This window comes from Leopardus geoffroyi, chromosome B3, assembly GCF_018350155.1.
Source record: "Leopardus geoffroyi isolate Oge1 chromosome B3, O.geoffroyi_Oge1_pat1.0, whole genome shotgun sequence".
Lineage (NCBI taxonomy): Eukaryota > Metazoa > Chordata > Mammalia > Carnivora > Felidae > Leopardus > Leopardus geoffroyi.
Genome location: NC_059337.1, coordinates 39,361,568 through 39,382,384, shown reverse-complemented (window position 1 = coordinate 39,382,384; position 20,817 = coordinate 39,361,568). Strand labels below are relative to the sequence as shown.

At 49.6% G+C, this 20,817-nt stretch overlaps 1 protein-coding gene across 27 annotated transcripts in view; it reads right to left on the bottom strand.

Annotated features, from left to right (window-relative positions):
- The window catches only part of MEGF11 (multiple EGF like domains 11), a 359,109-nt gene that overhangs the window by 79,075 nt on the left and 259,217 nt on the right, over positions 1-20,817 (bottom strand). For all 27 annotated transcript variants that reach the window (XR_006704624.1, XR_006704623.1, XR_006704626.1 and 24 more), the window contains exon 6: positions 550-796. Coding sequence is in view for 17 of the 27 variants with exons in the window: in XM_045449379.1 (XP_045305335.1) it covers positions 550-796 (247 nt within the window). In the remaining 10 variants the exon portion in view is untranslated. The remainder of the gene's footprint in view (positions 1-549; positions 797-20,817) is intronic.

Sequence of the window (20,817 nt, the reverse complement as noted above, 5' to 3'; positions counted from 1 at the left end):
TGGAGGTTCCCTCTCAGTACAGACTCTCTAGAGAACTGGAGTGAGGGGTGTTTGGGGTGTGAGGGGAGAAGACAGGGGATATGAACAGGCACAATAAATTCTCTGAATCTATTCATGGTACTTACTGCCCAGGGCCCTCATCCATCTCTTTCTCAAATGGCCTGGAAGGGTCGGGACCCAGGTGAGCAGCGGGCGTTTGGGTTATGATCAGAGGAGAATGCCAAACTGAGGTCTGGGGCCCGGACAGGAAGGGCCTCCCGGGAGGAGTTTCATGAACTCCTGATGTACTTGGTCTCAGCTTGCACCTGTTACCCTGGGGCCTAGATGGAGGGACCGGGGACCTGCGTGGGTGAGGCCTGGGCATTTAACCTCTGTAGGGCTTGGGGTCACAGCGCGGGAGATCTGCCAGCCAGGACTGCCTTGAACTTCTGTCTGTACCCCCTACCCCGCTCCTCAGTTAGGAGCCAGTGGCAGACTGCGCAGCTGCGGGGAGGGAGCCAGCCCCGCCCCGCCCCGCCCCGCCCCTCGGGCCCTGGGGGCGGTACTCACTAGACTCCGGTGTAGCCCGGCGCGCAGAGGCACTGGCCGGTGCGGGGGTCGCAGCTGGCTCCGTGGCGGCACTGGCACTGCAGCTGGCAGCCCTTGCCGTGGGTGCCCGGCGCACAGAGCTCCTCGCAGCGCCAGCCGCGGAAGCCGGCGGCACACACGCAGGCGCCCGTGATGGGGTTGCACAGGGCTCCATTCTGGCATTGGCACCGATTGCTGCAATGGGGGCCCCAGTGGTCGCTGTCACAGCCTGCAAGAGAGGAGCCGGTCAGGGCTGAGGGAATTCCCTGAGGGACTGTCCTTGGGACGGGGGCCGGAACCGATACCCCAAAGGCCACTGTCTGCGTTGCTCTTCCCTGGATAAGGAGATAGCAAGGGCCATTAGGGGGGAAGCTTTGGCACCTCATAACCTCCATGGGCTCTTCTCCAAGCCACTCCACTAATCATACACCCTAAGAAGATTATTTCTTCAAGGTATCTCCCAGTCTGGGCCATCCCATTCCAACCAGTGCTTCCCTGAAGCCCCTCCCCGGTATTGAAATTCTGGAACCATAAGCTATTCACCTCCCTCTGCCTTTGCTAAATTCTTCTTGGTTGGTTGTCTCTGTTCCTCTCAGCCAGGCTTTCTCTTCTGGTTTCCTACCGCTCTTCTCTGTGACACTACTCACTCCCCCTTCTCAGTCCCTCCCCAGCCCAGCCCCCATCTCTCTCTCTTTCCCTCTCTTCCTGAAACTCATTAGTTTTCTCACCTCTTGTACCTCACTCTCCAGTGAGAATGCCTTCTAGCTCCCTGCACCCTCTCCCTCCCCCAACCCCCTCCCATCTCCCTGTCACCCTTCCCATCTGTCTCTCCGAGGCTTCTCCTTTCCAGCAATGTCTACCCACCCTGCACCCCCACCCCCCACCCCTGGGTTGCTTTATCTTCAGTTCAATTTCTTTACTTTCCAAGTAGCCAACTTCAGAAGGAGCAGGAAAAAGAAATGTTTCCCTGGGAGGAGCCAGACAGCCTTCAAGATCTTTATATGTAATTAAATGTTTCAAAGAGTGATGATATCTGAGCCAGCTTTGCAGAAACTTTCACAGCTGTGGAAAGGACCTGAATGGCAGAGCCCCAGGTAGGTCACCCAGCCTGCTGCCACCTCCCCCTCTGACCTTCCCCTGGTGCAGATAGGACACCCAATACCAAGATGTCCTCAAACCACAGGCTCATTCACTTGAATCCTGGAGTGTGGTGGATGTGGGGTTCAAGCATGGCCATAGACAGTCACAGATAATGTTCTACGAGAAGTTCAATGGAGAAAAAGACTACTCCCAGCTAAGGAGATCAGGCAAGACTTCCTAAAGTCTCATTTGTCTGCCTATCAGAGTGACCAAGTGTCCTGGTTTCAGCACTAAAATCCCACCTTCTGAGAAATCCTTCAGTCCTGGCCAAACTGGAATGGCTGGACACCCTACCTTCTGAAGACAAGGTGCCGATCAGATGATCTTTGTGCTCCAGTGATTCTAGGGTTTAGACACTCAGAGAAGGAAGGCAGCAGGTGAGTGTGACTGGAGAAAGTGTCACTGGGGCAGGCTCAGTATGAACAAAGAGGCAGTGGCGCTCGAGTGTTGGGCATGCACAAGAGCAGAAGGTTCTAGTGAGGCCAGTGAGTACATGGGATCTTTGGGGACTAAGGCATTGATGGAGGAATCACTCCATCAGCCCCACAAACTCCACTGGATGTACCTCCCACTTGCTGACCAAGGTCAAATGGTCAATGTCATGGAGCCTGTCCATCATCCTTTAATAGATGGAACCAGCCCGGGCCCAAATCCCTGTCTTGCTTTATTCCTTCTTCATCTCTGCCCCAAATATTCACATATACAAACTGAGCCGCCAGCTTATGAGTAAGCCCCACCCTGCGTTTTCTACCTGGTACTACGGTGAGGCAAAATCAAGTCCAACAGCCAAAATGATCTTGACAAAGAACAAAGCTGGAGGCATCATGCTTCCGGATTCCAAACTATATTACAAAGCTATAGTAATCAAAACAGTATGATATGGGCATAAAAACAATGGATCAATGGAACAGAACAAAGAGGCCAGAAATAAACCCAGGAATATATGGTCAGTTAATTTATGACCAAGGAGCCAAGAATATACAATGGGGAAAGGACAGTCTCTTACATCATACACAAACATTAACTCAAAATGGATTAAAGCTTGAAACGTAAGACCTGAAACTATGAAACTCCTAGAAGAAAACATAGGTGGTAATCCCCTTGACGCAGGTGATAATTTTCTGGATTTGACACGAAAAGCAAAGGCAACAAAACCAAATATAAACAAGTGGGACTACATTAAACTAAAAAGCTTCTGCATAAGAAAGGAAACCATCAGCAAAATGAAAGGCAACTTACTGAATGGGAGAAAACATGTGCAAATCATGTAACTGACAAGGGGTTAATATTCAAAGTCTATAAAGAACTCATACAACTCAATAGCAAACAAACAAACAAACAAAAAAACGAAACAAAAAACCCAAACGATCTGATTAAAAAATGGGCAGAGGATCTGAACAGTCATTTTTACAAAGAAGACATACAGAGGGCCAACAGGTACATGAAAAGGTGCTACACATCACTAGTCATCAGGGAAATGCAAATCAGAACCACAATGAGATATCACCTCACACCTGTTAGAACGGCTAGCATCAAAAGACAAGAAATAACAAGTGTTGGCAAAGATGTGGAAAGAAGGGAACCCTCGTGCACTGTTGGTGGGAATACAAACTGGTGCAACCATTGCGGAAAACAGTATGGAGGTCCCCCCACTCCCAAATTAAAAATAGAACTATCCTATGATCCAGCAATTCCAGTTCTGGGTATTTATCCAAAGGAAATGAAAATATAAACTTGAAAAGATATATGCACCCTCGTGTTCACTGCAGCATTATCTACAACAGCCAAGACATGCAAGCAACTTAAGTGTCCATTAATCGATAAATGGATAAAGAAGATGTGGTATATGTAGACAATGGAATGTTATCCAGCCACAAAAAAGAAGGAAATCCTGTAATTTGTAACAACATGGATGGTCCTTGAGGGCATTATGCTAATAAGTCAAACAGAGACTTATGAAATAAGCCCAACAGAGAAAGACAAACACCATATGATTTATGTGGAATCTAAAAAAATGAAGAAACAGACAAGAACTGGACTCATAGATGCAAAGAACTATTTGGTGGTTACCAGAGGTGGGGTGTAGGAGGTGGGGAAAATGGGTGAAGGTGGCCACAAGGTACAAAGTTCTAGTTACCAAATAAATAAGTCATGGGGATGTAACGTCCAGCATGGTGACTAGAGTTAATAACATTGTATAGTTAAAAATACGTGAAAGTTAGTAAGAGTAGATCTTAAAGTTTCCCATGGCAAGAAAAAAACCATGTAACTATGTATGGTGACATATGTTGACCTGTGGTGATCATTTCACAATATATACAAATGTGGAATCATTGTGTTATACACCTGAAACATTTTTTAATTTTTTTTAATGTTTATTTTTTTGAGAGAGAGTGAGAGACAGAGCTCGAGAGGGGAAGGACAGAGAGAGGGAGACGCAGAATCCGAAGCGGGCTCCAGGCTCCGAGCTGTCAGCACAGACCCTGATGTGGGGCTCGAACTCACAGACTGTGAGATCATGACCTGAGCCGAAGTCAGACGCTTAACCGACAGCCATCCAGGCACCTCTGAAACTAATTTCTTAATAAAAAAAAAAAAAATCAAGTCCAGATATAGTTACAAACTCCACCCACAATGGAAGAGGCTCACAAGACAGAGAATAACCCAGTATCCAGCAGTCAGCTTCTCCCACGTCACCCTCTCTCTGGGACATATATCAACGAGTGGAAAGACTAGCCGAATTAACTGCTATACCATTTCTCAATCTCTTTTTGTTGCCAAGCACACGTAGTTGAATTCCCATAAATTTAACGTACGTATGATGTGACTCCATTGTAATAATAACGACAACCACGTTTTAAATGCTCACTTGTGACATTTAAAACCCTGTAAGTTAGGTTTTATTACTCTTCATTTTACAGATGGGGAAACTAAAGGGTCAGCGAGGTTAAGTGATTGCCCAAGGTTCTAGTCAAGGGCAGGCTCAGGTCTGGCTCCAGCAACCTCCACTGCTGGTAAATGGGACACTTTCTGAAGGATGCTTCTGTGGACAGAAACTCAGGGGTGCCACTGGGCATTAAGGGGGCAGCTGCAGAACACAAGGGTAGAGATGCCATGTAAACCAGCCACTTCCTCTCTGCTCATCACTGGGAACAGCCCCAGGATCTAGAACAAGGGATTCCCTTCACTGTTAGGGTCATAGTCACTGCCCTTGGACCTTGACTCTGAAGGAAACTGCTAGAGTCCAAAGCCAGTTTGTCCTTGGTGCATCCCAGGGCGTAGTTATGCTTTGCTTATCAGAGGTGACCTCCATTCTCTCTGGCAATACCCAAACCCCAAACTGGAGAGCATACAGTCTAGTGGGGATGGAGATGCTAAAGCGGCATTTAAAGTATCTCACAGAAGTGCCACAGCAAGGGTCGTTCAGGACAATATAGAAGGGCGCGGGTGGGTTTGAATCCAGACTAAGGGGTTAGGGACTATATCCTCAAAGAAGAGACCTGAAGGAGGGGTGAGCGTGGGGAATGGTTCCAAGCAGAGGAAATAATGTATGTAAAAACTTGGAGCTGGGAAAAAGCATGACATGAGAGAACATTTTAAAAGGTATGTGTGTCTGGAGTATAGACTTTAAGGGAGAGCAACGTAGAGGTGGGGAAGATTCCTGGGCAGGATCCCAGGTCCAAGGGCTTTGTGAGCCATGTTCAGGGGTGTTGACTTCCCACAAGGGTAGCCGGGAAACTCTAGATGTGTTCCAAGTAGGGGACAGACATGATTAGGTATGGCCGTAGAAAGACTGCTCTGGTAAGAATAGATATGTGGGCAGGAAAAACAGAGCAAGAGTGGGGTCAGGGTCAGGCGGACTGGCTGTTATATATATATAGTAGGAAAGAGATGGTGGTGGCCTTGACTAAGGTAGTAGCACTGGGGATGGAGGGAAGGGGACAGACTCCAGCTGTATTTATGAGGTACAAGCCACAAGGACTTGCTGACTGACAGAGTGCTGGAGAAGGAAGACGAGGGAGGAACGATGTCGACCCAGCTCTGGCTTCGGCTGCCGGGTGGATATTGGTGCCAATCACCCTAATTCTTTATGGGCAACACAAGGGGAATAGCACATGTCGGGGGAAAGAGAATGATGGGCCAATGAATTTGAGGTGTCCAAGAGACATCCAGGAAGGCATTCAAAGCCATTCACTTACCACTAACTGATGCCCTAACACTTAGGTGCTTTCATTGTTTCACTTGTCTGTTCCACAAATATTGGCCAAGCGCCAAGTAATGCCAGAAAGTGTCCTGCCCTCTTGGAACATACAATCTAGTGGGGACAGAGATGCCGGAGCAGCCTATATGGTGTGCCGTAAAATGCCACATTAAGGGTGTCAGAGAAGCACAGGCAAACACAGTTCCATTAAGTCTGACAATCTGGGTTCTCAGCGTGCGTGTGTATACACACATGTGCAAATTTGTGTCTGTGTGTTTTATGGAGTTTCTAAAAATACATAGAAAGAGTTTCATATCACAGGAGGAAACCATGGAAACAAACAGTAAACATCTGTAGACTAAAAAAGCAAAGCATTTGCCATATTAATGGAGCCGTTAATCTAGGGGCAAATAGCCCTGTAAGTCCAAGTTGACAGGAAGAGGTTACATTCAATTTAGAATATTCTGATTAAGGGAGCAGGGAAGTGTGTAATCCATTCCATATAAATTTCCCTTCAGAGTGATTAAATGAAAAAAAATGTTAGGGTTCACAGGGATAAGCTTCAGTTATCTAGAAAATCCACTTAAAAACACCTCATTCCCCCGCAATGACAGAGAAATGAGGCAGAGCTGCAGTGAGTCAATTATCTTTCCTGTTGAAGGTGAATAAAAACTACAGTCATTAAAATTACAACGGGATTTTGCATTCTTTCACAGATACAAACTCTTTCCAATTTGGCCTTGGAATGTCACCCCCTCGTGCTTTTTTTTTTTTTTTTTTTTCCCTGTCACAGACATTCCTTTCTAATTATGTTTTGGCTTTGGCTGATGTTTCAAGTGGATGTATCTTCTCTGGGCAGCTAGCACATGGCCTGGCTTGTTTTGTTCCCTTAGGCTGGCCCACTCACCCCCCTTTCCCAGCCAGTACATCTCCCTACTTCGGGGTCCAGGGCTAATGTGTTCCTGGCTCATTTAATTCTTACAACCACCCACCTGCAAGGGGTGCGCCTCCATTTTGTAGATCAGGAAACTGAGGCCCAGAGAGGTTGTGTAACTTGTCCAAAGTCACACCGCTGGGGAGTGACTGGGCATTGAGCTCCTAACCACTGCTGTCCTGCTGACTGTGATCCGGCGTTGATGGAAGAGGGGGCACGGGACACTGGCAGCCAGCCTGGGCTAAAACAGCCGCCTTGGATAATTCACAAGGAGATGAGAAAGAAGACGCTCACTGTTCACATGCACTTCATTCAAGGGTTGGCGTACGTGTGAATGGTGGTGGTAGGTCCCGGGTTTCCCGTGGTTGGCCCTATTTCTCATAATTCTCTTAAGATCATTTATTTAGAACTCTTTATATTGTGTAAAATACACACAACATACCTTGTGCCATTTTAGTCATTTTCATTTTTTTTTTAATTTACTTTGAGAGAGTGGGCACACGCATGTGTGCGTGAGAGGGGGAGGGGCAGAGAGAGAGAGTGAGTGAGAGAATCCCAGGCAGGCTCCACGCTCTGCGCTGAGCCTGATGCAGGGCTCAACCTTACAAGTATGAGATCATGACCTGAGCCAAACCAAAAGTCGGACGCTTAACCGACTGAGCCACCCAGGCGCCCTGAATTTCCCTTTTTAAGGCTCAACAGTATTTTATTGTGTAAATAGGCCTCATTTTGTTTATCTGTGGATGGACACTTGGGTTGTTTCCACTTTTTGGCTGTGGTAATAAATGCTGTCATAAGCATTGGTGTCAAACGTCTTTTTGAGTCCCTGAAGGTCATTTATTAAAGGCACAGCTATGTTTTTATGCCTCCCTTGACTTTCTCTCTTAGGAACGATAACTTGGCTGACCATTGTTTTTTGTCACCACTGCCATATACAAGCAGGTTTACGTGCCTTGTGTCCAATCTCTTCCCTTAGCCTTAGAGAGTCCGTGCATTGCTGCAGGGGGAGCTGGGGGGCGGGTGCCCTTGCCTGTAGCCACCCCATCCCCCACAGGCCCACAGTCCCCCCACCCCCCCCCACCCCGTGTCCAGCCCAGAGCTGGGCACAGGAAGAACCGTCAGCCAGCTGACAAGGCTTTTCCAGCGACCGAAGAGCCCTCTCTCAGCTGCTTTTGAGGATTTGCTTCCTCAGCCAGTGGTTCTTAGCCTGGCTGCACGTTAGCATTACCCCAGGAGGTTTTATTTTTTTTTTAATTTATTTTTTTATTTTTTATTTATTTATTTTTTTTTAATTTTTTTTTTTCAACGTTTATTTATTTTTGGAACAGAGAGAGACAGAGCATGAACGGGGGAGGGGCAGAGAGAGAGGGAGACACAGAATCGGAAACAGGCTCCAGGCTCTGAGCCATCAGCCCAGAGCCCGACGCGGGGCTCGAACTCACGGACGGTGAGATCGTGACCTGGCTGAAGTCGGACGCTTAACCGACTGCGCCACCCAGGCGCCCCTTATTTTTTTTTTTAACGTTTATTTATTTTTGAGACAGAGAGAGACAGAGCATGAACGGGGGAGGGGCAGAGAGAGAGGGAGACACAGAATCGGAAACAGGCTCCAGGCTCTGAGCAGTCAGCACAGAGCCCGACGCGGGGCTCGAACTCACATACTGCGAGATCGTGACCTGAGCCGAAGTCGGACGCTTAACCGACTGAGCCACCCAGGCGCCCCACCCCAGGAGATTTTAAAAAAGACACTCATGCCTGGGCTTCACCCCTGGACATTTGAATTATTCTGGGGTGGTGGGGTCCAAGCATAGATCCTTTTAAAAGCACAGCTGGCAAGGACTATCATCCTTCCGGTGACCTGTGTGCTCACTGGTCCTCTCAGAGATGGGCAGGAGGATGCTGGGTCTGAGGTGGAGTGGAGCAGATGCTTGGTTCTTCCCATTCCACAGATGGGAATCCTGAGACTCAGCACGGAGGAAGACTGCCCACTGAAGTGAAGGTCAAGCGTTAGAAACAAACCTGGGATCCACTGACCCTGAGTTGCCCTGGCCTGTACGAGAGCCTGGGCCGAGGCCTCTCCACAACCCCCACCATTTAGCAATGGGAAGACTTGATAGAGTCAGAGCACCTCCCCGGTGGTCCCCAGGCCCCCGCCCACCCCAAGAAGATGTAGGGAGAGCTGACGCACGGAATTGCTCCTGAGTTTACAAAGCAGCGGGCACACAGGCAGAGATGGGGCTGGAGCAGCCCCAAACCATTCCAGCTGATAAATAAAGTGACTTCCCAGTGAGCGAGGCCATTTGTCAACTGACTTGCCCTAATAAAAGCACAGGCAAATTCTCAGAGGCTGAGCGCCTCCACTCTTTTCGGGCCCGAGCTGCAATTTGGGGGGCCCACCGAGGCTGAGTCACAGCCAGCGCTGTGCAATCCTGGGCAGCCCCCTCCCCTCTCTGGGCCTGTGTTTTCTCATCTGTAGAATGACATATTTGGATCAGTGGTTTTTGCTTGGAGTAGGTCACCCTCCCCAAGAGGGCATCTGGAAATGGGAGGGGGGAGGGAGGAATTAGGTTGTCACAGATGATCAGGGACAGGGACAGTTCCGCACAATGAAGAACTATGCTCTCCAATGCCAGTGATGCTCTCATTAAAAGACACCAGCGGGTAAATTCTGGGGTCTCTTCCAGCCTTGATTTTGTGTGGTTCTACGCTCCATCGCTAAATGTCCCCACTTGAGAAAGAGGCCAGAGGGGACCGGGGTGAGAGGTGTGTTTGTCCTCGTGTAGACAAGAAAAATTCGAGGTGGTTACCCAGGCTCTGAGCTGAGCCATCGCTCAGCTCCCTATCTTTCCACTACTTAGATTGTTGGAATTAAATATTAATAGACCAAGGTGCCATAGATTAAAACCCAAATCTCCTGACACAGTCCCTAAGCCAGAAGATGCTGACAGCACAGGATTATAATGATGTATCATTAGCTCTTAGTGATCTATTTATTACACTTGTACTTACTCTGTTATTTAACCACATTATCTGTATCTCCCTTAAGCCTCTGAAGGGAGGAGGGACTCACAGTGGCTGCCTGGGATGCAGAGTGGACCTCCACATCACGCTTGTTTCCCGGGGCACAGGAGCGGATGGATAAACACACACATGCAGGAAAACCCCCTCACCCTGCACACCTACTATGGGTCAGCTGGGTTTCCCACCTGTGTTATTCCACTGATTCCTCTTCTTTTTTTTTTTTTTTTTTCAACGTTTATTTATTTTTGGGACAGAGAGAGACAGAGCATGAACGGGGGAGGGGCAGAGAGAGAGGGAGACACAGAATCGGAAACAGGCTCCAGGCTCTGAGCCATCAGCCCAGAGCCTGACGCGGGGCTCGAACTCCCGGACCGCGAGATCGTGACCTGGCTGAAGTCGGACGCTTAACCGACTGCGCCACCCAGGCGCCCCCACTGATTCCTTTTCTAACCGGGTGCCATTTATTTATTCCTTGCCTTGTTCCAAAGAAGACGGAGGCAAACCATGTGAGGTGGAATTATTACCCCATTTCTCAACTGAGAAAACTGAGGTTCCGAGACATTAAATAACTAAACCGGGGTTCATCAACTTTGGCGCAATTGATATGTTGAGCCAGAAAATTCATTGCTGTGGGGGCTGTCCTGTGCATTGTAGGATGCTGAGCAGCACCCCTGGCCTCTACCCACTGGATGCCAGTAGCAGACCCTCCTCCACGATTGCGACAACCAAAAATGTCTCCACATATTGACAAATGTTCCCTGGAGGACAAAATCACCCCTGGTTGCAAAAGGCAGAGTTGAGAGTCTGAGTCTGCCTGTCTTACTACTAGGCTTTAGAGGTCATCTCTAAACACATTTTATCAGTCAGGAAACTCTGGACCAGAGAGACTGAGCGCCTTGTCTGTGCCCACACAGCTGATACAATGAAGAGCTAGATTGGAAACCAGTTGTGGCCATATTGATCTAGGGCTCTCACCATCCCAGCATACTAGCTTTTGGGAGAGGAGTTAGGCTCATTTATTGCTTGTCAAACAATTATTGAGCACCTACTATGTTCTAGAAGCCCATAGTTAGTTGGAGAAGCAGACAAGCAAATAGGAAACATGGACCCATTGGAACATGGAGTTACTAGCAGATGCTGGGCGAGCTGTGCTGGGGGAGCTACAACTGGGCAAGGTGCCCCACTGTCAGGGCAGGGGTCAGGAGACCCAGAAGGGCCTTGAGGTAGGCGGGCAGGAGGAGGGAACGAAGCCAGAAGGTACATTAAAATGCCCCGAGCAAAGGCTGTCACTTCAGCCCATTTACCTTCCTCATCTCCGACACCATAGCCTCGACGACAGTTCTGGGCAACCAAGCACATTTCAACCAGATATCATCATGCCATCAAAACACCAGGAGGGAGTCGAGAGACTCAGTAACTCCATTCTGCCAGGGCCCTGAATCTCTCTGTGGATAGATGCATCTGGAAGCCAGGACTGGGTCCTTGCTCCAAGATGTCACCAAGTCTGCCTGGCATCCCACCGTTAGGACTGCACTCCTCAGGGTCTGCAGGGATCCCCTAGAAGAATGCTCATCATCCATGTTTGTGTAGGAGTGTGTGACAGTCACAACACATTATTAGACATTAATATCCCAGTTATCTGTTAATATCTGAGAGGCAATTAGAAGACCCGGGAGCCAGATTAGGAAGGGTGTGTGTGTGTGCGCATGTGTGTGTATCTGCTTTTGGAGAGAGGAGATGGGAAGGTATAAAAGTCAAATTTATCAACTTCGCAGGGACTGCTATGGATACGGAGTGCCACCATATTACGTGGACAGGGTGATGAGAAAGAAAACTAGGCATTAGGTAGTTTGTAGTGCCTAATTTGTTCATTTCGAGCCACAACTCCTCAGGGTAGCTATCAATTATCCCCATTTTACAGAGGATGGAATGAAGGTTAGGCGTGGTTAGGTGACTAGCACAGGACCTCACAGCCAGAGTGACCCCCTGCCCCATTTCTTGAAAGGGGACATTTAACAATAATGCCTTGAGTTCAAGGCCCCAGAATATCTGATGTGAGGCACGGCAGAACTGGGACATTGGAGTTCCTATACACCTGTGCCCGCCTTGTACAGAAGCGGGTCTTCAGACCTGAGAGGCAGGGAGCTGTCCAGGTCACTGGTGAGAGGTGGGAAAGGGGGAGACTCAGGACCCACGTGAGCTCTCTAGGCTGTGCTTAGCAGAGAGGCTGGTGTGGACTCCATGGGCTCCTGGCAATGCCAGTCGCTTCTCTTCCAAAGCCCAAGTTGGAATGCGCGCACTGCCCTGCCTCCCCACCCTCTGGGATAAATGTACCTCTGTGACTTCAGCACTTCTGGCTCGTCCATTTCCGCAATGGGGTCAGCGAGGCCCAGGGTGAGAGGTAAGCTGGGGGCTGCCCCCAAATGGATCCAGGGGCAGCTCAGGGCTGGTCTGTCCTCAGCTCTACTTAAAACCTACCCCCCGCTCCACCTCCACAGGCTTTTAATGAGGCCCAGCTCCTAGCTGCCTGGCTCCCTCTGATCTGCCTGCATCACTGCCTTTGAAGCTTCCCAGCCCCAAAGACCATTTATCTCCACAATTTGCCTAGAAAGCCTCATAAATCATGTCTGTGCACAAAGGAATTACCTCTTTGGAGGAGCTTTCAAAGGCAGCCGGCAAAGGCACCACAGACCTGCTGGGGGACCACCGCTTTGGCCCTGCACCCTCCCTAGCATGGCCCGCCCCTCATCTGGTTTTCAAAGCTCTGAGGAAAATCTGGGCTGGGGATGGGAGGGGAGCTGTTGGGGATCAAAGGGAATTTGGTGAAGATCCAGCGTGTGGGATGGGAGCCCCAGGTATGGGCTCTGAGGGAAACGAACGCACAGTTGGAGCGGGAAAGGACACAGGAAGGTCATGGGGTCCAGGCTGGTTTCCCAGGAGAAGTGAACTCATTCCACGACCTTGTCTACCATTTTCCCATCATTCCATGTCATTCCATTTTCTCCAAACAGTGCTCTGGGCTGGTAGACAGAGCCTCTCTCTGGCTGTCACAGTGGGTAAGTAAGGTACCACCCTTCCAGGCCTCAGCATCTCCCTTGGCAAAGACACAGGATCAGTCCAGATGAGTGGGTGCCAAGCTGCGACCCACGGAGGCCAAAGGGGTCCTCCGTGTGCATTTGTGGGGTAGGGGTTGGGGCCGTGAAAAGGGCTCTGGACCCTCTATTTCCACAGCTTCAGAGCTGCTGAGTGCCTTGCTGGGTTTTCATATAAGGACAAAGGATTAAGAAGCTAAAGGTTGGTGAAGGGAGGTAAAAAACCAAGGTCTAAGATCCTCTTTGCCTTGCAAAGTCTGTGTTTAATTCCTCTCATGGTCAGAAAGTTCTTCCATAGGTCTGAGAAACTTCTTGCTGCAATCTCAAGTAATTTCTTTTTGCTTTTCTGCTCACTTCTGAGCAGCCAGGGATGCTCACGGGGAAGCAGCCGGAGTGGTGCTCAAGGTCTCTGTCTTTAAGGAACTTCCTTTCTGGCCCTGTGGCCAGCCCCCTTGTGGGCCCACAAACCACTTTTGAACCAAGGCCTGGCTCACCTGTTGCCCTATTCATGATGGGAAAGGGGGTCTTTCTCATCAGGTGGAAAGGGGGAGAAGAGATTGAGGCTGGGGGGATGTACTGGGGCTGTTCCGGTAGCTCATTGGCGGTTCACAGGCACCAGGGAGAGGTAAAGCAAATTGAGGTAGTCTGGGCCCGGGCAGCTCGGAGAGACATGTTGAAAGTCAGAAGGCTGTGGGCCACAGGCAGGACAGACTAGAAACCTCCACCCCAGCTACTCATCCTGGGAGGTAATGGCACACCCAAAGGCCTGGCAGAAGGCTGTTTTCACCAGCAGACGCCCTGGCTCCTCTAACTGTCCTGCGGGGCTTACACCGCAATCATCCTAGTGAAAAAGATTCACATCTGAGCCACTTTTTATTCTGGAAAAGATAGTACCTAGGGCTGACTGGTTTACCCTGTGCTTTGCATTAGCTGGGCTGACATTTATTGAAAACCGGTTAGATGTAAGGTCTAGCCGGGGGTGGGGGGGTGGGGGCTTACAAAGGGCCTGGTCCATCCCCAGGGGCCACGGAGTGATCAAAGTCAGGTTCACAGGCTGTAGCACTTGCTGGAGGGGACAGCACAGTTGGGAGGCTTGGGGGTGTGGTTGGGGAGGGGTTAACCTGCCCAGGAAGGCCTCATGGAAGAAGTGGGATCTGATTTAGGACCTAGAAGGACAGCAAAGGCCAAGGGAAGGAGACTTCAGGGTAGAGAGCCATCTGGAAAGGACAGGTGAACATAGCCCTGACAGCAGAGGCCCTGAGAAGCAGGCTGACGAGTTTGTTTCATTGAAGGAAGACCAGACCACTGCTTCTCAAAGGGAAGGACCAGCTTTGTTTGCTTTATCAGTTTTCCAATCCATCAGAGATGCACGGGCCTTACTGAGCATGACTTGTACCATACCATGTGCACTCACCGTGACAGCACTCAGACTATGCCCTGTTCAGCAGAGCGGTCCATCAACCATGGGCCTGGCTGTCACAGCGATGTCAACAGTGCTATACGTTTTTAAACACTTACTCTCAGTTTCTTACTCATTGCAATTCTTACTTATTTCAGTAACAACTCCTGGACCACCCCGAGTGGCACCGGGCCAGCACACAGCTTAGAGGACGGATGAGGAGAAAGGCACGGCAGGGTTAAGCTGGCTTTACTAGAGATCTGGCTGCGTGAGATTTCTGTCCTTTCCATCTCCTTTGGGAAGTCCTGTGGACCCCAAGAGGCTGTGGAGCTGCCTAAAAAAACCAGGAACTTGGGAATGATGAAGGTAACCAAGGAGGAGACCGAGAATACTAACAGCCACTGATCAGAAAGGCCGCGTGGTTGCATTGGTGCCTGCTGTTCTATCGTGGGGAACAGAACACCCATGCCGTTCTACCCAACATGCAGCGAGCCCTGTTGCAGGTGAAGCACTGTCTGAGCTCTCTGCAATTAGTATCTTGTTTAAACTCCATTTTCAGATAAGGAAACAGAGACAGAAAGACGATACCCTGCGGAAGCAGAGCGTCCAGAGTTGCCACAGTTGTGAGGCAGTGCTACTCTCCAATCCTTTCCTGTCTCTGGCCCCATCTGGGAGTTATGGACACCACGTTCCAGTCCAGGCCCCTCTGCTGAGATTCTGTGTGGCTTTAGGCAGATCACATCTCCTCTTTGGACCTCTACGTTCCCCATTGTAAAATCAAGAGAGGAGAACTAGATGATCCCCAAGATTCCTTCCATTTCAGGCATGCTGAGCTCTCTGAGTCACCTCGAGGAACTATAAAAGACAAAGACCCAGGAACGTGGACAGCAGCAAACCCAAGGGAGGAAGCAAAGTGTTGAATCTTGGAGCACAGGTCTGTGCTCTGAATTTCCGCCCATGGACACTCACTGAATTACAGGCATAAATAGAATTTTCAAAACAAGAACAATGAATGCAGGTTTGCCTCCCTTTATACAACCATTCTTCCAAGTCTCTGTGCAACTAATTTGCTGTTTGGAATAACCCTGTTTATCTGTATACTTTTGACCTTCCAAATTACCTCTATGCTTATAGGTCATCAAAGCAAAGATTGGCATTCCCATTGCTCAGATGGATTAACTGAGTCCCAGAAGTGAAGCAGCTTGCCCAAGGCCACTGGTCTAGTTAACAGGAGAATTCAAGACTCCAGGTCTTCAGGCTCTGATCCCACCCAGCCATTCTCCCCAGCAATTCTTCCCTAGTGGGGTCATTTAACACAGCCTACCTATCAGCAGCAAGCCATGGCTCTTTGATGTTTGGAGTCTCCTGCCCACCCCTGTCTTGGTATTTACATCATTCGTGTCATCGTCCATTTGTCCCTGTTATAGGGAAAGACTGAGGGCAGCTCCCAGTTGGGCCTGCCAGTCAAAGGACATTCTATTCATCACCGCTGGGCAAGGACCTCTGGTTTCCCTGGAGAGAGGAGGCCTGAGGGCAAATGACAAATGGCCTTCCCGTCTATTGAGAGCTATAATCAAGGACAGGGACTGGCTGCTCCTGGGATCTCTAAGGATGAAAGCAGGAAAAGACACTTGTGCTGCAGTAGGTCTGGTGAGCCATCCATTTGTTCATTCACCCCATAAAACTTTATCGAATGTCTACTATGTGCCAGACACTGGGGATCAAGTGGGGAACAGAACACCCATAGAACCTTCCTGGAGTTGCCGGTCCAGCAGCATAGAGAGACAATAAGCAAATAAGGCCTCTGTTTTGGCCTTTGCTCAAATGGCACTTCCTCATTTCTAAGCTCTCTCCCCAGCTGCCTTGGCTTTCTCTTTTTTTCTAGAACTTATTTGATCTGATATTATATAGTCACTGCATCATATATTTATTTTCTTCTTTTTTTTAATTATCTGGGACTCCCTCCAGAATGTCAGCCTCATGAGGGCAGGGCTTTGTCTTATTGACTGTTGTATCCCCAATTCCTAGAACAGTGTCTGATCTATGGTACATGTTCAATAAATACTTGCTGAACAAGTGAATGGATTAATAATAAGCTGCAGTAAGGGTATGAAGGTCCAAATAAGGACTTGATGGTAAACAAAGGGAGGGGCTTCCTTTCAGTTGGGAGATCAAAGAAGGCCTCTCTGAGGAGGTGTCATTTATGCTGAGAGCTGAAAGATGGGAAGGAGGCAGTTGCAGGAGGAACAGGAGGTAAAAGCCTTCCAGGTAAAAGCAAGAGTGTGGACAAATGTCCTGAGGTGGGGAAAGGCTGGGCAGAGTCAATGCACCGATGGGGGTGCTGCACAGCTGGGACACCATGAGAGCAATCACAGAGGGAAAGGGCTCTAGATGAGGTCAAGGGGGCCAGGTCACATGTGGCCATGGCAGGGAGCTGGGATTTTAAGAACAATGGGAAACTCCTGAAGCGTTCTATCATGACTCAATGAAGTAATAAAGCAGGACTTCCCTGTGAGCAGGAATCACAACCCTGGACCAGGAGGGACATGGTCCCTTTGCATCCCATTATCATCCTGGGTAGGCTAGGACTTTCCTGGCTTAGAAGGGAAGGGGGGGGGGGGGGGGGGGGAGGGAAGCCGGAGAGGGAGAGGGAGAGGGAGAGGGAGAGGGAGAGGGAGAGGGAGAGGGAGAGGGAGAGGGAGAGGGAGAGGGAGGGGAAGGAGGAGAGGGAGAGGGCGGGGAAGAGGGAGAGGGGGAAAGAGAGATTTGCTCAGAGCACTGCCTGTTGCCAATGAGATGCCCCACCCACCCACCCCTGTGCCAGGCAGGAGACAGCTGGGGAGGGGGAAGAATACGGAGGAGAATCGGTCAGGGCAGCTCAGTACATTCGCATCCAGGTGATTCAGAAAATGTGCTGACAGTTGTACACAAGCTGAGATCTCATAAATTATATCCCCCTTTTCCCCCAGGAGGGGCGGAGGCCGTGCTAAATATAGTTCCCCTTATTGTTATTTATATCTCTGGGTGCCAAGCAGGGACTCTCGAAGCGTGTCTCACCCATCACTAACTGCGGGTGCTGTGTTTGCCAGAAGTTGGAGAGGGGGATTGGGGATGGGTCCCCCCGTGCAGCTGAAGACCGTGAGGAGGAGGCCCAGGGTTGCAGGAGAGGCCAGGGCCACTCTGGGAGCTGATTTCCCAGTCAGCTGTCTGGCAAGGAACATGGCCAGCACATGAGCAAAGGAGATGGGGTTAATGACCCTTAGGATTTCTGATGACCACAGGTGTGGCCCACAGCAGGGAGCAGCAAGAAGCTTCATTAAGCAGGACATCCACATTCTATGCTTCTGGAACATCCCTTGAGCTCCTAGGGGCCTGGGACTTCAGAGAGAATCTAATGAGCTTAACTTAGCAAAAGTGTCTCAGGTCCTTAGCACCCCTCATTCTGTCTTGGGGGGGGGGTGCTCAGTCTCCTCCAGAGCACCTAAACTTGTCCTCCACATGAGAGTCACTTCCTCAGGCCTTGCAGACCCCACACAGGGGTGGGGCTTCTTCACCTCCTGAAACTCTCTTATCCACTAAGGCTCCAATTAAATGCTCCTCCCTAGAGAAGGTTTCTGGGAAACTTCCTACTCCCCACCTCATTCTAAATTCATTGTGTTTACTGCTTATTTGCCTCACATTGAGGTGGGTGCTTACCCATCAGGCCCCTGGACTTTGGAATCCTACAGAGCTGGGTTCGAATCCCACTGTTCCCTCTTCTCATCAGTGCCATGTCAGACAAGCTATGTTATTCCTTAAAGCTGGGCTTCCTCATCTTCACTATAGAAAGGGGCTCATCCATGCCTTAGAGGGCTGTGTCCAGGATATGGTGCAGACATACCTTATTCAAGACTCACAAATAGGAGGTGCTCGATACTACTCAACAAACCCTTTGAGAAAACGTGGAGATAAATAAATGCATAAACAAAGCCAGTGATCAAGGCATCATGCTATGTGCAAGGGCAAACTCATTAGGTAGCTGAATTATTAGGGTCATTAATAATGGGTCATTATTGTCATCACCTGGCTGAAAACTCCTCTGGGAAAGGACTTGGTTGGAGGTTCCCCAGAAGCAGACCCTGAGGTGATTCCATGGGGAAGGGGCGGGGGGTGGGGGGAGCGGAGATGAAGTGCCACCAGCACCTCTGGGAGGTGACGGAGAACAGGGCTTAGAGGACCCCAGCCAAGATGCAACGAAGGCAGGGCAGGGCGTTTATCCATTAACCTCCTGGTCCTGGTGCTGGTTGAGGCTGTTGGGGTGGGCATTTGCTCTCTGGCACCTCCGCTCATGGAAGTTTGTCACAGGCACCCTCTGGTGTGGGGAAATGCACCCTGAGCAGCCTGGGGAATCAGGAGCATCTGTTGCGAGGGACCAAGTCTGTTTTGCTCCCTGCCGTGTGCACCATGCCTAAAGCACTGTCTGGTACACATTAGGCGCTCAATATTCATGTTTATCGATTCAATGACTAATTCATCAACAAATCTACCTAAGACATGGCTAGAGGAGCTGGGGATAAAAAGCTGGCCAGGGCTCCTGCCCTGGGACCCTCAAGACCTGGATGGGGATAGGGGTGGGACAATGACACATGAAAAAGACAAAGGATGGGCTCCTGACAGCATGGAGCCCGCTTGGGATTCTCTCTCAAAATAAATAAATAAACTTAGAAAAAAAGACAAAGGAGGAATTTCATTAAAAGCCAAGGAGCTAAGGCCCAGGCAGAGTGAAGGCACAGTACAAATATAAGGTGCAGAAAAGGAGTGGTCTCCAGGGCTGGGAAGGCTTTCAGGAGAATGAGGGACTTGCTTTGCCGGGAGGAAGAGTGGACTCAGGCATCAGGGAGAAGAGTCAGGAGGTTTGAAAGAACAGCACAGGCAAGGACCCGGAGGCAGGAATGTGGAGGGTGAGGGTAGTAGGTGTGTAGGGAGACCACAGGGTAGGAGAGCTAGTAGGAGCATCTAGTTTCTCTACCTTTGTCAGGGTTAGAGTTGGGGCTTGGGGTCAGAAATTTGGCCTCAGAGAGCTCATAAGAGAAGGGATCAAATACCCTGGAAACTGAAAGACAGCAAAGGTGGCCCTCATTCTGTATCTCAGTGTCCCTCTAGCATAGGCTCAGCAGCTGTCCTGATATCCCTCTACCTCTCTCTACCTGTCTTGATTTCCATCTTTGCTACCTCTCTCCACACTCTCACCCAATTTTCCCCTGCCCTACCCATCTTTCTCTCTCATCTCCCTTCCTGCCATGGTTGGGATCCAAAAGGGTGGGGTGGGAGGACTAGGTGAGGCTACCCGAGGCCAGGATGTGCTGGGAGATGTGTGGGAGGGTAGTCAGGAAGCCCTCTGAACTGGATGTTTGAACCAAAGGGGGTCCCAGTGGGCATCCCCAGCATGTGGAGGTTTTCTTTCCTTTTCCTTTTAAAACATCTCACTTTCAAAGGAAGCCAGGCCCAAGTGAAGGGATGGGATAAACTCAGGCGCACAATCAAAATGCCTTTGAACCTGGGCTGAGAGCTCTGTGGTCCTCTCCTGTTCCGGTCAGGAGCTGGCAGGGGGCTGGGGAACCCTGATGTCTAATTGGCAGCTAATTGAATACTGGGAGGGGAGAGTGCATTCGGGGCTGAAAGCAAGTTGCTGGGGATTGGGTGAGCGCAGCTCTTTTCAACTCAGTGTAAAAGCAGGTCTATTACGGGTTTTCTTGCCTGCATCTAGGTTGTAGGGAGACAGGCTTCTGTTGCTTAATGAGCTCATGGCTCAGGCTGTCTCCAGCTGGGGAGCTTGTGGAGGATTTCAAGGCAAAGTTAACACTGTAGTTAGTTCTAGCTGGCTACCTGTCATCACTCAGGCTCTAGAGAGAGAACTATCTTATTAAGATGAGCAAACAGAAGACAAGCTCCTCAGCAGAGCCTCCAGGTGGGGGAAGGGGCAGGGTTTGGTCACTCACAAAGCCTAGGAGAGTCCCAGACAAGTGTTTCTCTCGTGGTTTGATGTGGACCAAGGAGAACTTGGAAGGCACTACTATGGGGACTGGCCTGGATCTAAGCTTGGGGCTGGGCATTAAGGCATAGGAATTCAGAGCATGACTGTGAGGCTAACAGACTTGGGTGCAAGTTCTGGTTCTATAGGGTGACCTTGGGCAAGTTACTAAAATGTTCTGTATCTTGATCTCCCTCATCTATAAAATGAAAGTAATAACAGCACCTACCTAGTAGAGTAGTTGTAGTAATTAAATGTGATTACATAGGACTTAGCACAGTGCCAAGCACATGATAAATGGAGAATAAATTATAGAAGTTATGATTATGAAGGATCAGGGCTGAGTAGACTATTTGCAGGCCTCCGAGTTAAGAATCCCACAGATGATTCTCAAGAAGAGAGGAGGAGGATGTAATTACAAATTATGAGCATGGCAAACACCTTCACAATGAG